Raw genomic sequence first — 16,065 nt, 5'->3', positions numbered from 1 at the left:
AGAGCAAATTATAATTTAAATGGAGAAAAATTGCCGCAGTACAGAGGGACCTGGAGTCCTTGTGCATGAAGCACAAAAAGTTAGTTTGCAGGTACAGCAAGTGATCAGGGAGGCAAATGGAATGTTGGCCTTTATTGCAAGGGGGATGGAGTATAAAAGCAGGGAAGTCCTGCTACAACTGTACAGGATATTGGTGAGGCCTCACCTGGAGTACTACGTACAGTTTTGGTCTCCGTATTTAAGGAGAGATATACTTGCATTGGAGGCTACACAGAGAAGGTTCACTAGGTTGATTCTGGAGATGGGGGGATTAATTTATGAAGGTAGGTTGAGTAGGTTGGACCTCTACACATTGAAGTTCAGAAGAATGAAAGGTGATCTTATCGAAACGTATAAGATAATGAGGGGGCTCGACAAGGTGGATGCAGAGAGGATATTTCCACTCAGGGGAAACTAAAACTAGGGGACATAGTCTAGAATAAGGGGCCTCCCATTTAAAACTGAGATGAGGAGGAATTTCGTCTCTGAGGGTTGTAAATCTGTGGAATTCTCTGCCCCAAAGAACTGTGGAGGCTGGGTTATTAATGTATTTAAGGTGGAGATGGACAGATTTTTGAGCGATAAGGGAGTCAAGGGTGCGGGCAGGGAAGTGGAGCTGAGTCCATGATCGGATCAGCCATGATCGTATTGAATGGCGGAGCAGGCTCGAGGGGCCAAATGGCCCTATTTCTTTTCTTATGAAATGTAGGAAACGCAGAGCCAATTTGCGCACAGCAAGCTCCCACAAACAATGCGATAATGACCAGATCATCTGTTTTAGTGATGTTGGTTGAGGAATAAATATTGGCACCACAGGGCACAGGGGAGAACAACAGTGGCCGTGGGATCGTTTATGTCCACCTGAGGGGGCAGACGGGACCTCGGGTTAGCGACTCATCCAAAAGACGGGCCTCCGACAGTGCGCCGCTCCCTCAGCAGTGCCCCTCCGACAGTGCGGCGCTCCCTCAGCAGTGCCCCTCCGACAGTGCAGCGCTCCCTCAGCAGTGCCCCTCCGACAGTGCGGCACTCCCTCAGCACTGCCCCTCCGACAATGCGGCATTCCCTCAGTACTGCCCCTCCGATAGTGCGGCTCTCCCTCAGCACTACACAGTGCGGCATTCCCTCAGCACTGCCCCTCTGACAGTGCGGCATTCCCTCAGCACTGCCCCTCTGACAGTGCGGCATTCCCTCAGCACTGCCCCTCTGACAGTGCGGCATTCCCTCAGCACTGCCCCTCCGACAGTGCAGCACTCCCTTAGTACTGCACTGGGAGTGTCAGCCTAGATTTATGTGCTCAAGTCCCTGGAGTGGGACTTGAACCCACGACCTTCTGACACTGAGGTGAGAGAGCGACCCACTGAGCCACGGGTGACACTATACCATATATATGATATGGGAACACAGACAAAGACTATCCAACCATAGGGGGCATCACCCTTCCTTGGGCTCCACATTGCAATTTGGTGACTCTCTTTGGAAGTGGCAATCAGGAGCGGGGTTTCTTTCCTACCCTGCTCATGAAAAGGGACAGCTCTTTGTTAGGGTGCGGTATCTCATCTCAGTGGCTACTCGACTGTGCGGGGCTTCACAAACCGCGTTCGGTGCTCGTCCAATGCCCGTACCTACACACTGCCAGCAGGTGTCACCGGGTCGTGATCAGGAGAGCGGGAACCCTTGCGTGTTTTCATCTTCCGCGCACCACCCCCAAATTAACCCAGGGTCCTTGTCGCTAACAGGACCTACCACCCCTCCAGGCGAGATCAGCCAGCTTGGCACTGATCGAGGGTCGAGCCCAAGTCCTTTCTGGCACCTGAGGCAGAACTGCCCGCTGAGTGAACTGCCGGGACTTCGAGTGAACTGCAGGGCTCCAAAGGCCTGCGGGATCCACGTATAGCTACCTTCGTACAGGACTCCTTTGTAAAAAAAAAAAACCCAACAAGGGAGGATATGCTATTGGATCTAGTAATGGGGAATGAACCAGAGCAGATAAGAGAAGTAAAGGTAGAGGAATACCTAAGCAATAGTGACCATAATATAATATGCTTTAAGAATAAAGGGTTATGGGGAGCGGGCGGGGAAGTGGAGCTGAGTCCATGATCGGATCAGCCATGATCTTATTGAATGGCGGAGCAGGCTCGAGGGGCCAAAAGGCCGACTCCTGCTATTTCTTGTGTTCCAATGCTGAGCAGCGTCCTGTCGTGGTGACTAACCAGGTCTGTGTTAAACATTTCCCCCTTTTCCTCCCCAGGGCACCAGTGACCCGGTCTCCGTGTTTGTGTACGACATCAAGCCCAACTCAGATGAGCAGACGCAAGTGGCAAAAGCGGCCTTTAAACGGCTGAAAACTCTTCGCCACCCGAACATTCTATCCTTCACCGATGGACTAGAGGTAAGCAGCCATTATTGTTCAGTTGCAGGGGCGCTTTGCCTTGGGGGCGGGAGGGGATATTCGGAGGACAGTTTAAAAATATCTGGGCGAGTTAGTGAGGAGCGTAGCAGAACCGATCCCAAGTGTAACAGGGATGTGCTGTGAGCGAGGTTAGGCTCGCTAGTTAGAACAGAAGGTAGTTGAGGGGAGATCTCTGCAGGGTGCGTAATGTATGAAATGTGAGATACTGATCCATAATATTATCAGAGTCCGATTCAGCTGCCTGGCAGCTTAAAGAACGAGAGACTTCAATTTATATCATTTTATTTATTATGCCTCAGGAATGTTCCAAAGTGACTTGCGTAGCAACAGGAGGAGGCCATTCAGCCTCTCGAGCCTGTTACACAGGAGCAGGAGGAGGCCATTCAGCCCCTCGAGCCTGTTACACAGGAGCAGGAGGAGGCCATTCAGCCCCTCGAGCCTGTTACACAGGAGCAGGAGGAGGCCATTCAGCCCCTCGAGCCTGTTGCACAGGAGCAGGAGGAGGCCATTCAGCCCCTTGAGCCTGTTGCGCAGGAGGAGGCCATTCAGCCCCTCAAGCCTGTTACACAGGAGCAGGAGGAGGCCATTCAGCCCCTTGAGCCTGTTGCGCAGGAGGAGGCCATTCAGCCCCTCGAGCCTGTTACACAGGAACAGGAGGAGACCATTCAGCCCCTCGAGCCTGTTACACAGGAGGAGGCCATTCAGCCCCTCGAGCCTGTTACACAGGAGCAGGAGGAGACCATTCAGCCCCTCGAGCCTGTTGAACAGGAACAGGAGGAGGCCATTCAGCCCCTCGAGCCTGTTACACAGGAGCAGGAGGAGGCCATTCAGCCCCTCGAGCCTGTTGCACAGGGACAGGAGGAGGCCATTCAGCCCCTCGAGCCTGTTGCACAGGAACAGGAGGAGGCCATTCAGCCCCTCGAGCCTGTTACACAGGAGGAGGCCATTCAGCCCCTCGAGCCTGTTACACAGGAGCAGGAGGAGGCCATTCAGCCCCTCGAGCCTGATGAACAGGAGCAGGAGGAGGCCATTCAGCCCCTCGAGCCTGTTGCACAGGAACAGGAGGAGGCCATTCAGCCCCTCGAGCCTGTTACACAGGAACAGGAGGAGGCCATTCAGCCCCTCGAGCCTGTTGAACAGGAACAGGAGGAGGCCATTCAGCCCCTCGAGCCTGTTACACAGGAGCAGGAGGAGGCCATTCAGCCCCTCGAGCCTGTTGCACAGGGACAGGAGGAGGCCATTCAGCCCCTCGAGCCTGTTGCACAGGAACAGGAGGAGGCCATTCAGCCCCTCCAGCCTGTTACACAGGAACAGGAGGAGGCCATTCAGCCCCTCGAGCCTGTTACACAGGAACAGGAGGAGGCCATTCAGCCCCTCGAGCCTGTTACAAAGGAGCAGGAGGAGGCCATTCAGCCCCTCGAGCCTGTTACACAGGAACAGGAGGAGGCCATTCAGCCCCTCGAGCCTGTTACACAGGAACAGGAGGAGGCCATTCAGCCCCTCGAGCCTGTAAGACAGGAACAGGAGGAGGCCATACAGCCCCTCGAGCCTGTTACACAGGAACAGGAGGAGGCCATTCAGCCCCTTGAGCCTGTTACCCAGGAGGAGGCCATTCAGCCCCTCGAGCCTGTTACACAGGAGCAGGAGGAGGCCATTCAGCCCCTCGAGCCTGTTACACAGGAGCAGGAGAAGGCCATTCAGCCCCTCGAGCCTGTTACACAGGAGCAGGAGGAGGCCATTCAGCCCCTCGAGCCTGTTACACAGGAGCAGGAGGAGGCCATTCAGCCCCTCGAGCCTGTTACACAGGAACAGGAGGAGGCCATTCAGCCCCTCGAGCCTGTTACACAGGAGCAGGAGGAGGCCATTCAGCCCCTCGAGCCTGTTACACAGGAGGAGGCCATTCAGCCCCTCGAGCCTGTTACACAGGAGCAGGAGGAGGCCATTCAGCCCCTCGAGCCTGTTACACAGGAGCAGGAGGAGGCCATTCAGCCCCTTGAGCCTGTTACCCAGGAGGAGGCCATTCAGCCCCTCGAGCCTGTTACACAGGAACAGGAGGAGGCCATTCAGCCCCTCGAGCCTGTTACACAGGAGGAGGCCATTCAGCCCCTCGAGCCTGTTACACAGGAACAGGAGGAGGCCATTCAGCCCCTCGAGCCTGTTACACAGGAGCAGGAGGAGGCCATTCAGCCCCTTGAGCCTGTTGCGCAGGAGGAGGCCATTCAGCCCCTTGAGCCTGTTGCGCAGGAGGAGGCCATTCAGCCCCTCGAGCCTGTTACACAGGAACAGGAGGAGGCCATTCAACCCCTCGAGCCTGTTACACAGGAACAGGAGGAGGCCATTCAGCCCCTCGAGCCTGTTACCCAGGAGGAGGCCATTCAGCCCCTCGAGCCTGTTACACAGGAGCAGGAGGAGGCCATTCAGCCCCTCGAGCCTGTTACACAGGAGGAGGCCATTCAGCCCCTCGAGCCTGTTACACAGGAGCAGGAGGAGGCCATTCAGCCCCTCGAGCCTGTTACACAGGAACAGGAGGAGGCCATTCAGCCCCTCGAGCTTGTTACACAGGAACAGGAGGAGGCCATTCAGCCCCTCGAGCCTGTTACACAGGAGGAGGCCATTCAGCCCCTCGAGCCTGTTACACAGGAGGAGGCCATTCAGCCCCTCGAGCCTGTTACACAGGAACAGGAGGAGGCCATTCAGCCCCTTGAGCCTGTTACCCAGGAGGAGGCCATTCAGCCCCTCGAGCCTGTTACACAGGAGCAGGAGGAGGCCATTCAGCCCCTCGAGCCTGTTACACAGGAGCAGGAGAAGGCCATTCAGCCCCTCGAGCCTGTTACACAGGAGCAGGAGGAGGCCATTCAGCCCCTCGAGCCTGTTACACAGGAGCAGGAGGAGGCCATTCAGCCCCTCGAGCCTGTTACACAGGAACAGGAGGAGGCCATTCAGCCCCTCGAGCCTGTTACCCAGGAGGAGGCCATTCAGCCCCTCGAGCCTGTTACACAGGAGCAGGAGGAGGCCATTCAGCCCCTCGAGCCTGTTACACAGGAGGAGGCCATTCAGCCCCTCGAGCCTGTTACACAGGAGCAGGAGGAGGCCATTCAGCCCCTCGAGCCTGTTACACAGGAGCAGGAGGAGGCCATTCAGCCCCTTGAGCCTGTTACCCAGGAGGAGGCCATTCAGCCCCTCGAGCCTGTTACACAGGAACAGGAGGAGGCCATTCAGCCCCTCGAGCCTGTTACACAGGAGGAGGCCATTCCGCCCCTCGAGCCTGTTACACAGGAACAGGAGGAGGCCATTCAGCCCCTCGAGCCTGTTACACAGGAACAGGAGGAGGCCATTCAGCCCCTTGAGCCTGTTACCCTGGAGGAGGCCATTCAGCCCCTCGAGCCTGTTACACAGGAACAGGAGGAGGCCATTCAGCCCCTTGAGCCTGTTACCCAGGAGGAGGCCATTCAGCCCCTCGAGCCTGTTACACAGGAGCAGGAGAAGGCCATTCAGCCCCTCGAGCCTGTTACACAGGAGCAGGAGGAGGCCATTCAGCCCCTCGAGCCTGTTACACAGGAGCAGGAGGAGGCCATTCAGCCCCTCGAGCCTGTTACACAGGAGCAGGAGGAGGCCATTCAGCCCCTCGAGCCTGTTGCACAGGGACAGGAGGAGGCCATTCAGCCCCTTGAGCCTGTTACCCAGGAGGAGGCCATTCAGCCCCTCGAGCCTGTTACACAGGAGCAGGAGGAGGCCATTCAGCCCCTCGAGCCTGTTACACAGGAGCAGGAGAAGGCCATTCAGCCCCTCGAGCCTGTTACACAGGAGCAGGAGGAGGCCATTCAGCCCCTCGAGCCTGTTACACAGGAGCAGGAGGAGGCCATTCAGCCCCTCGAGCCTGTTACACAGGAACAGGAGGAGGCCATTCCGCCCCTCGAGCCTGCTCCGCCATTCAATGAGATCGTGGCTGATCTGTGACCTAACTCCATCTCCCCGCCTTTGGCCCATGTCCCTAAATCCCTTGGGTTAACAGAAAGCCATCAATCTCCGATTTACAATTAACAATTGACCGAGCATCGATTGCCGTTTGTGGAAGAGAGTTCCAAACCTCTCCCACCCTGTGTGTGTAGAAATGTTTCCCAACTTCACTCCTGAAAGGTCTGGCTCTAATCTTTAGACTGTGCCCCTCGTCCTAGACTCCCCAACCAGCGGCAGTAGTTTCTGTCTATCTACCCTCTCTGTTCCCCTCAATATCCTGAAAACTTCCATCAGATCGCCCCTTAACCGTCTAAATTCCAGGGAATACAATCCCTAACTCGGTTACATAAAGGCTGCCCTGTCTTTGCACCACATCTCATGATACCCTTACCCCAAAAAACTATTGATCTCATCTTGCAAATTTCATCCAGCGCCCAAAGTCTTTTGGGGACAGAATTCCAGATTTCCACTGCCCTTTGTGTGAAAAAATTGCTTCCTGATTTCACTCCCGGATGAATTTTAAGGTTGTCCCCTCTCCCTTGTTCTAGATTTCCCCCACCCCCCACTCCAGAGGAAATGGTTCCTCCCTCTTTCTCTACCCCATCAAATCCTTCAATCATTTTAAACACCTTGATTAGATGATCTCTCAACCGTCTAAACTCGAGGGAATACAAACCAAGTTATGCAACCTACCCTCGTGATTTAACCCTTTTAACCCCGGTGTCATTCTTGTGAATCTGCACGGCGCTCCCTCCCAAAACCAATGTACCCTTCCCGAGGAACAGCGGCCAGAACTGAACGCAGTCACTCCAGATTGGTGACGTCACTTTGAAACTCTGATGTCCCTTTCGAATGTTGCCTATTGAGCCTTGCTTTTAAGCGCTCCGTCACACCTCAGCTCCCGCTGCTGCTCCCACGCAGGTCATAATTCAGTAAAATGCCACGAACAGTTACAGGAAGTAATCAACAAGGCTAATGGTCCCTAGATCTGGAGGATTAGAATTCAAGGATTAGAAGATATGCTACAGCTATTGGTTAGAGCACGCCTGCAGTACTGTAAGCATTAACTGCAATGTCAACTCGCTCTAACGGAGAAACTGTTTACCCGGCATAGCCCAATCCCTGAGGGACCCGGATAATCGAGAGTTGCCTGTATATATATATATTTCTTCACGAGATGCAAGGCCAGCATTTATTGCCCATGCCTAATTTCCCCTGAACCACAGAAGTTAAGAGTCGACCACATTGCTGTGGGTGGGTCTGGAGTCACATATCGGCCAGGCCAGATAAGGGCGGCAGATTTCCTTCCCGAAAAAGGCATTAGTGAACCAGAGGGGTATTTCTGACAATCCGGTAGTTTCATGGTCGTCATTACTCACAGTGATTGATTTATTTAAATAATGGGATTTAAATTCCCCAGCTGCCGTCGAGGGGCTTGAACCTGTGTCTCCGGATCATTGGTCGGAGCCTCTGGATTACTGATCCAGTAACGTTACCACTATGCTACCGTACCCCCTACTGATGCACAACTTCCTCCCCCTTTGTATTCCAGCCCCATTGATGTAAAGGGCATCACTCCATTAGCCTTTATGATTACTTTTCGCACCTATCCATCAGCTTTTAGTCACTTGTGTGTCCCTTTACTCCTCCGTTAAGTCAGTGCAGTACCTCTAGCGAACTCTGTTACTCCTGTAAGCATGGACTCTCAATGGGGTACCGTGCCATGGGTGACTGCCTGCTTCCGGCGCATCATCCACCGAAGTCCAAGCACTACTTAGAGATAGGCTCTTCGACCTTGGACGGCATCACTGCCGCTCCCAGTCCTGTCCCCTTTCAACAGTCAGCTATGGCTCAGTGGGCAGCACTCTGGCCTCTGAGTCATAACGTTGTGGGTTCAAGTCCCACTCCAGGGACCTGAGCACAAAAATCTAGGCTGACACTCCCAGTACAGTGCTGAGGAAGGGCAGTGCTGAGGGAGCGCCGCACTGTCAGAGGGGCAGTGCTAAGGGAGCGCCGCACTGTCGGAGGGGCAGTCTTTTGGATGAGACGTTAAACCGAGGCACTCGTCTGCTCTCAAGTGGACGTAAATGATCCCATGGCACTATTTCGAAGAAGAGCAGGGGAGTTCTCCCCGGTGTCCTGGGGCCAATATTTATCTCTCAATCAACATAACAAAAAAACATTATCTGGTCACTATCACATTGCTGTTTGTGGGAGCTTGCTGTGCGCAAATTGTCGCGTTTGCCACGTTACAACAGTAACTACACTCCAAAAAGTACTTCATTGGCTGCAAAGCGCTTTGGGACGTCCAGTTGTCGTGAAAGGCGCTATATAAATCCAATACTTTTAATATTCCCACACACGTCGTGTGATGGGGTCAGAGGTGGTGGTACTGGCTGGTGATTAAAGGCAGGTATTCCGGCTGATTTCTCCCCCCACCACCCATCCTAAAACCGCACCGCCCAACCTGGTGACACATAAGTCATTGGAATATCCCCTACTGCTGCCCTACCTAAGATCAGTTCTCCTAACTCCGGGTAGTGGCCTTCCTGGTCTCTTTGAGTCTTGTTGAACAGTAGGGAAAGTGCCAGAGGAAAAAGATGTCATTTTTAAGAACCAGCGTAGACGTCATGAGGTTTGAACGGGTGTTGGTTGTTTATTTTTTAACCAATGTTTCCTCTGATTGATTTCTGGGTGCGGTACCCCTTTAACGGGCTGAGGGGGGCCCTTCAAACTTGTGCGTTTTTTTCCATTTTAAAAGCCGGAGCAGCTCTACACAGGACCTTTTGGTTTCCATATTTACGAAAGGATATACTTGCTTTGGAGGCAGTTCAGAGAAGGTTCACTCGGTTGATTCCGGGGATGAGGGGGTTGACTTATGAGGAAAGGCTGAGGAGGTTGGGATTCAGAAGAATGAGAGGTGATCTTATCGAAACGTATAAGATTATGAGGGGGCTCGACAAGGTGGATGTAGAGAGGATGTTTCCACTGATGGGGGAGACTAGAACTAGGGGGCATGGTCTTAGAATAAGGGGCCACCCATTTAAAACTGAGATGAGGAGAAATTTATTCTCTGAGGGTTGTAAATCTGTGGAATTCACTGCCCCAGAGACATGCTCTAAAGCTGGGACATTGAATATACTTAAGACAGAGATAGACAGTATCTTAACCGATAAGGGAATAAGGGGAGCGGGCGGGGAAGTGGAGCTGAGTCCATGATCATATCAGCCATGATCGTATTAAATGGCGGAGCAGGCTCGAGGGGCCGTATGGCCGACTCCTGCTCCTATTTCTTATGTTCTTATGACCTCCAGACCGCTGCTTGGCCGCACAGCTTAACGGGGATGTTGTCGGTAACCGTTTCTGTTTTACCTTCAAAGGCCGAGAAATGCCTGTACATTGTGACGGAGCCCGTCAGCCCACTGGGTGCCTATTTGAAAAGGAAAGAGGCAGCGGGGCAACTGAGCGAGCAGGAGATCTCGTGGGGACTGCACCAGATTGTGGTAAGATTGCACCGCTCGGTGACAGTGAGGACCCATTCTACATTGTCTGATTATAATTGTAAGGGGGTGCGTCTTGACACCACGAGTGGGTTGGAGACAGGATTTCCAGCGGGGGGGGGGGGTCTGTTTTGGGGCAGCGGGGGGGGGTCTGTTTCGGGGCAGCGCGGGTACTTTTTCGGGGCGGGGGACGTGTTTCGGGGCGGAGGTGGGGGAGGCCTGTTTGGGGGCGGAGGTGGGTGGGGGCGGAGGGGGGGCCTGTTTCAGGGCGGAGGTGGGGGGGGGCCTCTTTCGGGGCAGCGGGGGGGGGTCTGTTTCGGGGCGGGGGAGCTTGTTTCGGGGGGCGAGGGGCCTGTTTGGGGGCAGAGGTGGGGGGGGCCTGTTTGGGGGCGGAGGTGGGGGGGCCTGTTTGGGGGGGGGGGCCTGTTTCAGGGCGGAGGTGGGGGGGGGGCCTGTTTCGGGGCAGCGGGTGTTCTTTTCCGGGGAGGGGGCCTGTTTCGGGGCGGAGGGGGCGGGTGCCGTGTTTCGGGGTGGGGGGGTCCTGTTTCGGGAAGGGGGGCCTGTTTCGGGGCTGAGGTGGGGGAGGGGGGCTGTTTCGGGGCTGAGGTGGGGGAGGGGGGCCTGTTTGGGGGCGGAGGTGGTGGGGGGGGCCTGTTTGGGGGCCGAGGTGGGGGGGGGCCTGTTTGGGGGCGGAGGTGGGGGGGCCTGTTTCGGGGCGGAGGTGGGGGGGGGGGCCTGTTTCAGGGCGGAGGTGGGGGGGGGCCTGTTTCAGGGCAGCGGGTGTTCTTTTTCGGGGAGGGGGCCTGTTTCGGGGCGGAGGGGGCGGGTGCCGTGTTTCGGGGTGGGGGGGTCCTGTTTTGGGGAGGGGGCCTGTTTTGGGGCGGGGGGGCTGTTTCGGGGCTGGGGGGGGGGGGGGGCCTGTTTCACTGCAGAATCTATTTAAACTCAGACTCTATGAACTACAGCAAACAGAACTGCCCCAAACTTACAGCAGCGTCTCCCGATAAAAGCAGGCTTATTTGTCCAGCACAATGCAGTGAGTGGAGGATAGCCACGTAATACAAAGCGCGTGCGACAAACCAATCCCAGTCACACAGCAGTGATTGACGGGGGGATTTAACCAATCAGTTCCATTCTGGCTGGCGGTGAAAGAAATAGAAGGACTTGTATTTATACGGCGCCTTTCACAACCTCAGGACGGCTCAGAGCTCTTTACAGCCAGTGAAGTACTTTTGGCGTGCAGTGTCTGTTGTAATGTGGGAAACGCGGCAGCCAATTTGTGCACAGCAAGCTCTTCGAAATAGTGTCCATGGGATTTTTATGTCCACCTGAGAGAACAGACAGGGCCTCGGTTTAATGTCTCATGCTAAAGATGGTACTTGCTACAGGGCAGAGCGCCGCCCCTCCGACAGTGCGGCGCTCCCTCAGTGCCGCCTCTCCGACAGTGCGGCACTCCCTCAGTACTGCCCCTCCGACAGTGCGGCACTCCCTCCGACAGTGCGGCGCTCCCTCAGTGCCACTTCTCCGACAGTACAGCGCTCCCTCAGTGCCGCCCCTCCGACAGTGCGGCACTCCCTCCGACAGTGCGGCACTCCCTCCGACAGTGCGGCGCTCCCTCAGTGCCACCTCTCCGACAGTACGGCGCTCCCTCAGTGCCGCCCCTCCGACAGTGCGGCACTCCCTCAGTGCCGCCCCTCCGACAGTGCGGCACTCCCTCAGTACTGCCCCTCCGACAGTGCGGCGCTCCCCCAGTACTGCCCCTCCGACAGTGCGGCACTCCCTCAGTGCCGCCCCTCCCACAGCGCGGCGCTCCCTCGGCGCCGCCCCTCCGACAGCGCGGCGCTCCATCGGCACTGCCCCTCCGACAGCGCGGCGCTCCATCGGCACTGCGCTGGAGTGCCAGCCTAGATTTATGTGCTCAAGTCGCTGGAGTGGGACTCAAACCCACGACCTTGTCGCGAAGGTGCTGCCCACTGAGCTACGGCTGATACGATACGCAGCCACAATTTAACGAGCCCTGGGGAAGTCTGCACGGGTTGTCTCAAAAGCTATAGCGCGTGTTTTATCGGTTTAGTCGGGGTTTGTGTTCCTGCTCTCGTCTGAAGCAACGTTGACTGTCGCCCTGGTCTCCTGCCTTGCAGAAAGCCTTGAGTTTCCTCGTCAACGACTGCAGCCTGATCCACAACAACGTTTGCATGGCGGCGGTGTTCGTGGACCGCGCAGGCGAGTGGAAGCTTGGCGGCCTCGATTACATGTACGCGGCACAGGGCGAGACACCGGCACCGCTGAAGGGTTTCCCGGAACTCGATAAGTACGATCCGCCGGAGAAAACCGACCCCAATGCCGGCAGAGGTGGGGTGGAGAAATGGTAATTATAACCGCGGAAACCGTGATCCGGCTGCACCCATCGTAGGCATATTGTCCACAGGGCACTGGGGGGGTGGGGGAGGGGGGGTCCCATGCCAACTAAAACTCATGTGGTGAAATGAATTTGGCAACCTTGCGTTCCCAGTCGGCGCGAGATCGCAGCACCGAATAGTTCAGCTCGAAGCTGGCAACTCGAGGCGCAGGTAATCGAGAGAGAAAGCTGTCACATTGGTGCAATAGAGTTGCTATTCTGAGACTGGGCCAGAGCAGGAAGAAGGTCCAACTGTTGTACTGTCCCTGGGAGCCGGTTGGGACAGTGTCGAGGGAGCTTTACTCTGTATCTAACCCCGTGCTGTACCTGCCCTGGGAGTGTTTGATGCGACAGTGTAGAGGGAGCTTTACTCTGTATCTAACCCCCTGTACCTGCCCTGGGAGTGTTTGATGGGACAGTGTAGAGGGAGCTTTACTCTGTATCTAACCCCGTGCAGTACCTGCCCTGGGAGTGTGTGATGGGACAGTGTAGAGGGAGCTTTACTCTGTATCTAACCCCGTGCAGTACCTGCCCTGGGAGTGTGTGATGGGACAGTGTAGAGGGAGCTTTACTCTGTATCTAACCCCGTGCTGTAATTGCCCTGGGAGTGTTGGATGCGACAGTATAGAGGGAGCTTTACTCTGTATCTAACCCCCTGTACTTGCCCTGGGAGTGTGTGATGGGACAGTGTAGAGGGAGCTTTACTCTGTATCTAACCACGTGCTGTACTTGCCCTGGGAGTGTTTGATGGGACAGTGTAGAGGGAGCTTTACTCTGTATCTAACCCCGTGCTGTACCTGCCCTGGGAGTGTGTGATGGGACAGTGTAGAGGGAGCTTTACTCTGTATCTAACCCCGTGCTGTACCTGCCCTGGGAGTGTTTGATGGGACAGTGTAGAGGGAGCTTTACTCTGTATCTAACCCCGTGCTGTACCTGCCCTGGGAGTGTTTGATGGGACAGTGTAGAGGGAGCTTTACTCTGTATCTAACCCCCTGTACCTGCCCTGGGAGTGTTTGATGGGACAGTGTAGAGGGAGCTTTACTCTGTATCTAACCCCGTGCTGTACCTGCCCTGGGAGTGTTTGATGGGACAGTGTAGAGGGAGCTTTACTCTGTATCTAACCCCGTGCTGTACCTGCCCTGGGAGTGTTTGATGGGACAGTATAGAGGGAGCTTTACTCTGTATCTAACCCCGTGCTGTACCTGCCCTGGGAGTGTGTGATGGGACAGTGTAGAGGGAGCTTTACTCTGTATCTAACCCCGTGCTGTACCTGCCCTGGGAGTGTTTGATGGGACAGTGTAGAGGGAGCTTTACTCTGTATCTAACCCCGTGCTGTACCTGCCCTGGGAGTGTTTGATGGGACAGTGTAGAGGGAGCTTTACTCTGTATCTAACCCCCTGTACCTGCCCTGGGAGTGTTTGATGGGACAGTGTAGAGGGAGCTTTACTCTGTATCTAACCCCGTGCTGTACCTGCCCCGGGAATGCTCCATTCTGGTACTTGGTGCCCGAAACTGCAAGTGTTCTGCCCCCAGCAGTCCTTCAATTTAACAAATGTAAAACTCACAGGAGTAAATCGTGTTTCCTCGGCTGCCGAGCTCTGGGCTGTATTCTTTGCCTGCTGTCTCGCCTGTCACAGCAGCACGGGAAAGTTGCCGAGACCAGCGTAACCGTACCCCAACACAACTGGTGGCTTCAGGAGCAGAGAGAGGTTCAAATAAACTCTCCCGACCTGGCACAAAGAATGATTCAGTCAAGCAACGTTGCATTGCTTGTCTGGGCTGGTTTCCTGCGAGATTTCGGATTGCAGACAATTTCTGTCGTCGGTACCTCGACTAGACTGACTGCTTCTCCCGTTCCAGGTCGGCCGACATGTGGCGTCTGGGCTGCTTAATCTGGGAGGTTTTCAACGGACCGCTGCACAGATCATCGTCCCTCCGCTCCCTTGGAAAGGTCTGTATTTGGTCCTCTTAAAAGCACACACGTACAAAACCGGAGTGACACTCCTCCGACCAACTGGACTTTATATACTCGGGAATAATGGAATTGTTTCCAGCTTGGCTCGATGGGTAGCATACTCGCCTCTGTCAGAAGGTCGTGGTTTTTATTTTTAATTCGTTACTGGCATGTGGGCGTCGCTGACCAGGCCCAGTATTTATTGCCCATCCCCCTAATTGCCCCTTGAGGAGATGGTGGTGAGCTGCCGCCTTGACCCGCTGCGGTCCCGTGTGGTGAAGGTGCTCTCGCACAGTGCCGTTGGATGCGTGCCCTCTAGGTCCGTGGGCCGCCCCGACCTGCGAGAGGACACCACCGCAGGTCGGGAGTGTAAGAGTTGGAGCGAGCCACTGCAAGCTCCCAGCGCGAGCCGCTCCAAGCGCGTGACGGCTTTGAGGTGGGCGACGCTATCAGGACCCGGGTCGCCGTTTCGAGCGTGGGCAGGAGCATTGGCGGGGCCCAGGTGCAGCAGAGGAGCGGGAAGGTCGCGGCGGACTGGCGGAGATTTGATGGTTGGTCGCATTGGAGGCTCGGCGAGTGTTTGGTGCGGAGGGAGATCGTGGCGGAGGTGGGGCGAATGAGGGTACGGGGCCCAGAAGAGGCGAGGGCCCAGAGGCAGCACGGGCCCAGCCCACACTGTGCGATATGTGCGCGCACTCGGTCCGTGCAGCAGAGCTGGTCTCCAGTCGTCCTGGTTAACCCTTGCCACTGGACCAAGACCTCGCTCTGTCAAGCCCGTGTGGTGGCTGGTGTGCAACGGTCACCCCACGTTAAAAAAAACCACCCACAGGCATCTTCCACCCCCTCAACTGGAGTTCATCACCTGGAACATCGGGTCCTTCATTGAAACATCTGTGAACTCGTGTGGAAGCAAGTCATCCTCCTTCGAGGGACCGCCTATGATGATGATGATGTTAGGGAGGGAGTTCCAGGATTGTGACCCAGCGCCGATGAAGGAACGGCCGATATATCTCCAAGTCGGGATGGTGTGTGACAGGGAGGGGAACGCGGAGGTGGGTGGTGTTCCCATGCTTGGTCGAGTTATCGAGGTGCTGTCGACGACGTTTGCTCTGTGCGGCCGTGCAGGGTTCCGGAGGTCCCTCGCAGACCGTTCGCCCGCTTCTATGTAGGAGAAACCGTGCGAAAATTTGAATGGGCCACTTAAAGGGAGCAAAACTAGAATAAGAGGGAACACTGGCTATTGGGGATCTTCAAGCTGAACCGCACTGGAGGTGGGGGAGAAATTTGCCACGAGTTTTGAATAAAGGAGCTGGTGTTAAATGATGTATCCTTTACTCTCTGGGCGTTGGCTGCTGTTAGCTACTTTCCTCCCCTCCTTTCTTTCAGATCCCGAAGTCCCTTGTTCCGCATTACTGTGAGCTGGTCGGAGCCAATCCCAAAATCAGACCGAATCCCGCCAAATTTCTGCAGAACTGCCGGGGGCTCAATGGTTTCATGAGCAACAGGTTCATCGAAACCAATCTCTTCCTGGAGGAGATTCAGGTCAGTGCGGGCTAGAGGTGCGCGTTGGTGATGGAGGGATGCTCCCACTCAGGGTATTCGCGACCCGTGGCCCCTCTCCTTCCTCTCCAGTCCCCAGGAGGTGTAGGAGCAAAAGCCCGTATTACCCGAATATCTCGCTTTCGGCGCAGTCAGAGATGACAAGTGCTGGGTTAAAAGCTGGAGCAGCTTTCTGATGAACGTGGAGCCCTTCAAATGTGTCAGTCTGGTCACCTAGTTGTTTACAGTAATTCATGGCAAGGGTCGA

General features: G+C 55.6%; 1 protein-coding gene across 1 annotated transcript in view; it reads left to right on the top strand.

Moving 5' to 3' along the window:
* Nucleotides 1–16,065, top strand: part of scyl1 (SCY1-like, kinase-like 1) — a 48,628-nt gene that overhangs the window by 1,646 nt on the left and 30,917 nt on the right. The window contains exons 2-6 of the mRNA XM_070868265.1: nt 2,288–2,428; nt 9,787–9,909; nt 12,048–12,274; nt 14,165–14,255; nt 15,645–15,800. Coding sequence (XP_070724366.1) covers nt 2,288–2,428; nt 9,787–9,909; nt 12,048–12,274; nt 14,165–14,255; nt 15,645–15,800 — 738 coding nt within the window. The remainder of the gene's footprint in view (nt 1–2,287; nt 2,429–9,786; nt 9,910–12,047; nt 12,275–14,164; nt 14,256–15,644; nt 15,801–16,065) is intronic.

Source organism: Pristiophorus japonicus, chromosome 27 (genome assembly GCF_044704955.1).
Source record: "Pristiophorus japonicus isolate sPriJap1 chromosome 27, sPriJap1.hap1, whole genome shotgun sequence".
NCBI classification, from domain to species: Eukaryota; Metazoa; Chordata; class Chondrichthyes; family Pristiophoridae; genus Pristiophorus; species Pristiophorus japonicus.
The sequence above is the reverse complement of the archived record's forward strand: the minus strand, read 5'-3'. Positions and strand labels throughout refer to the sequence as shown.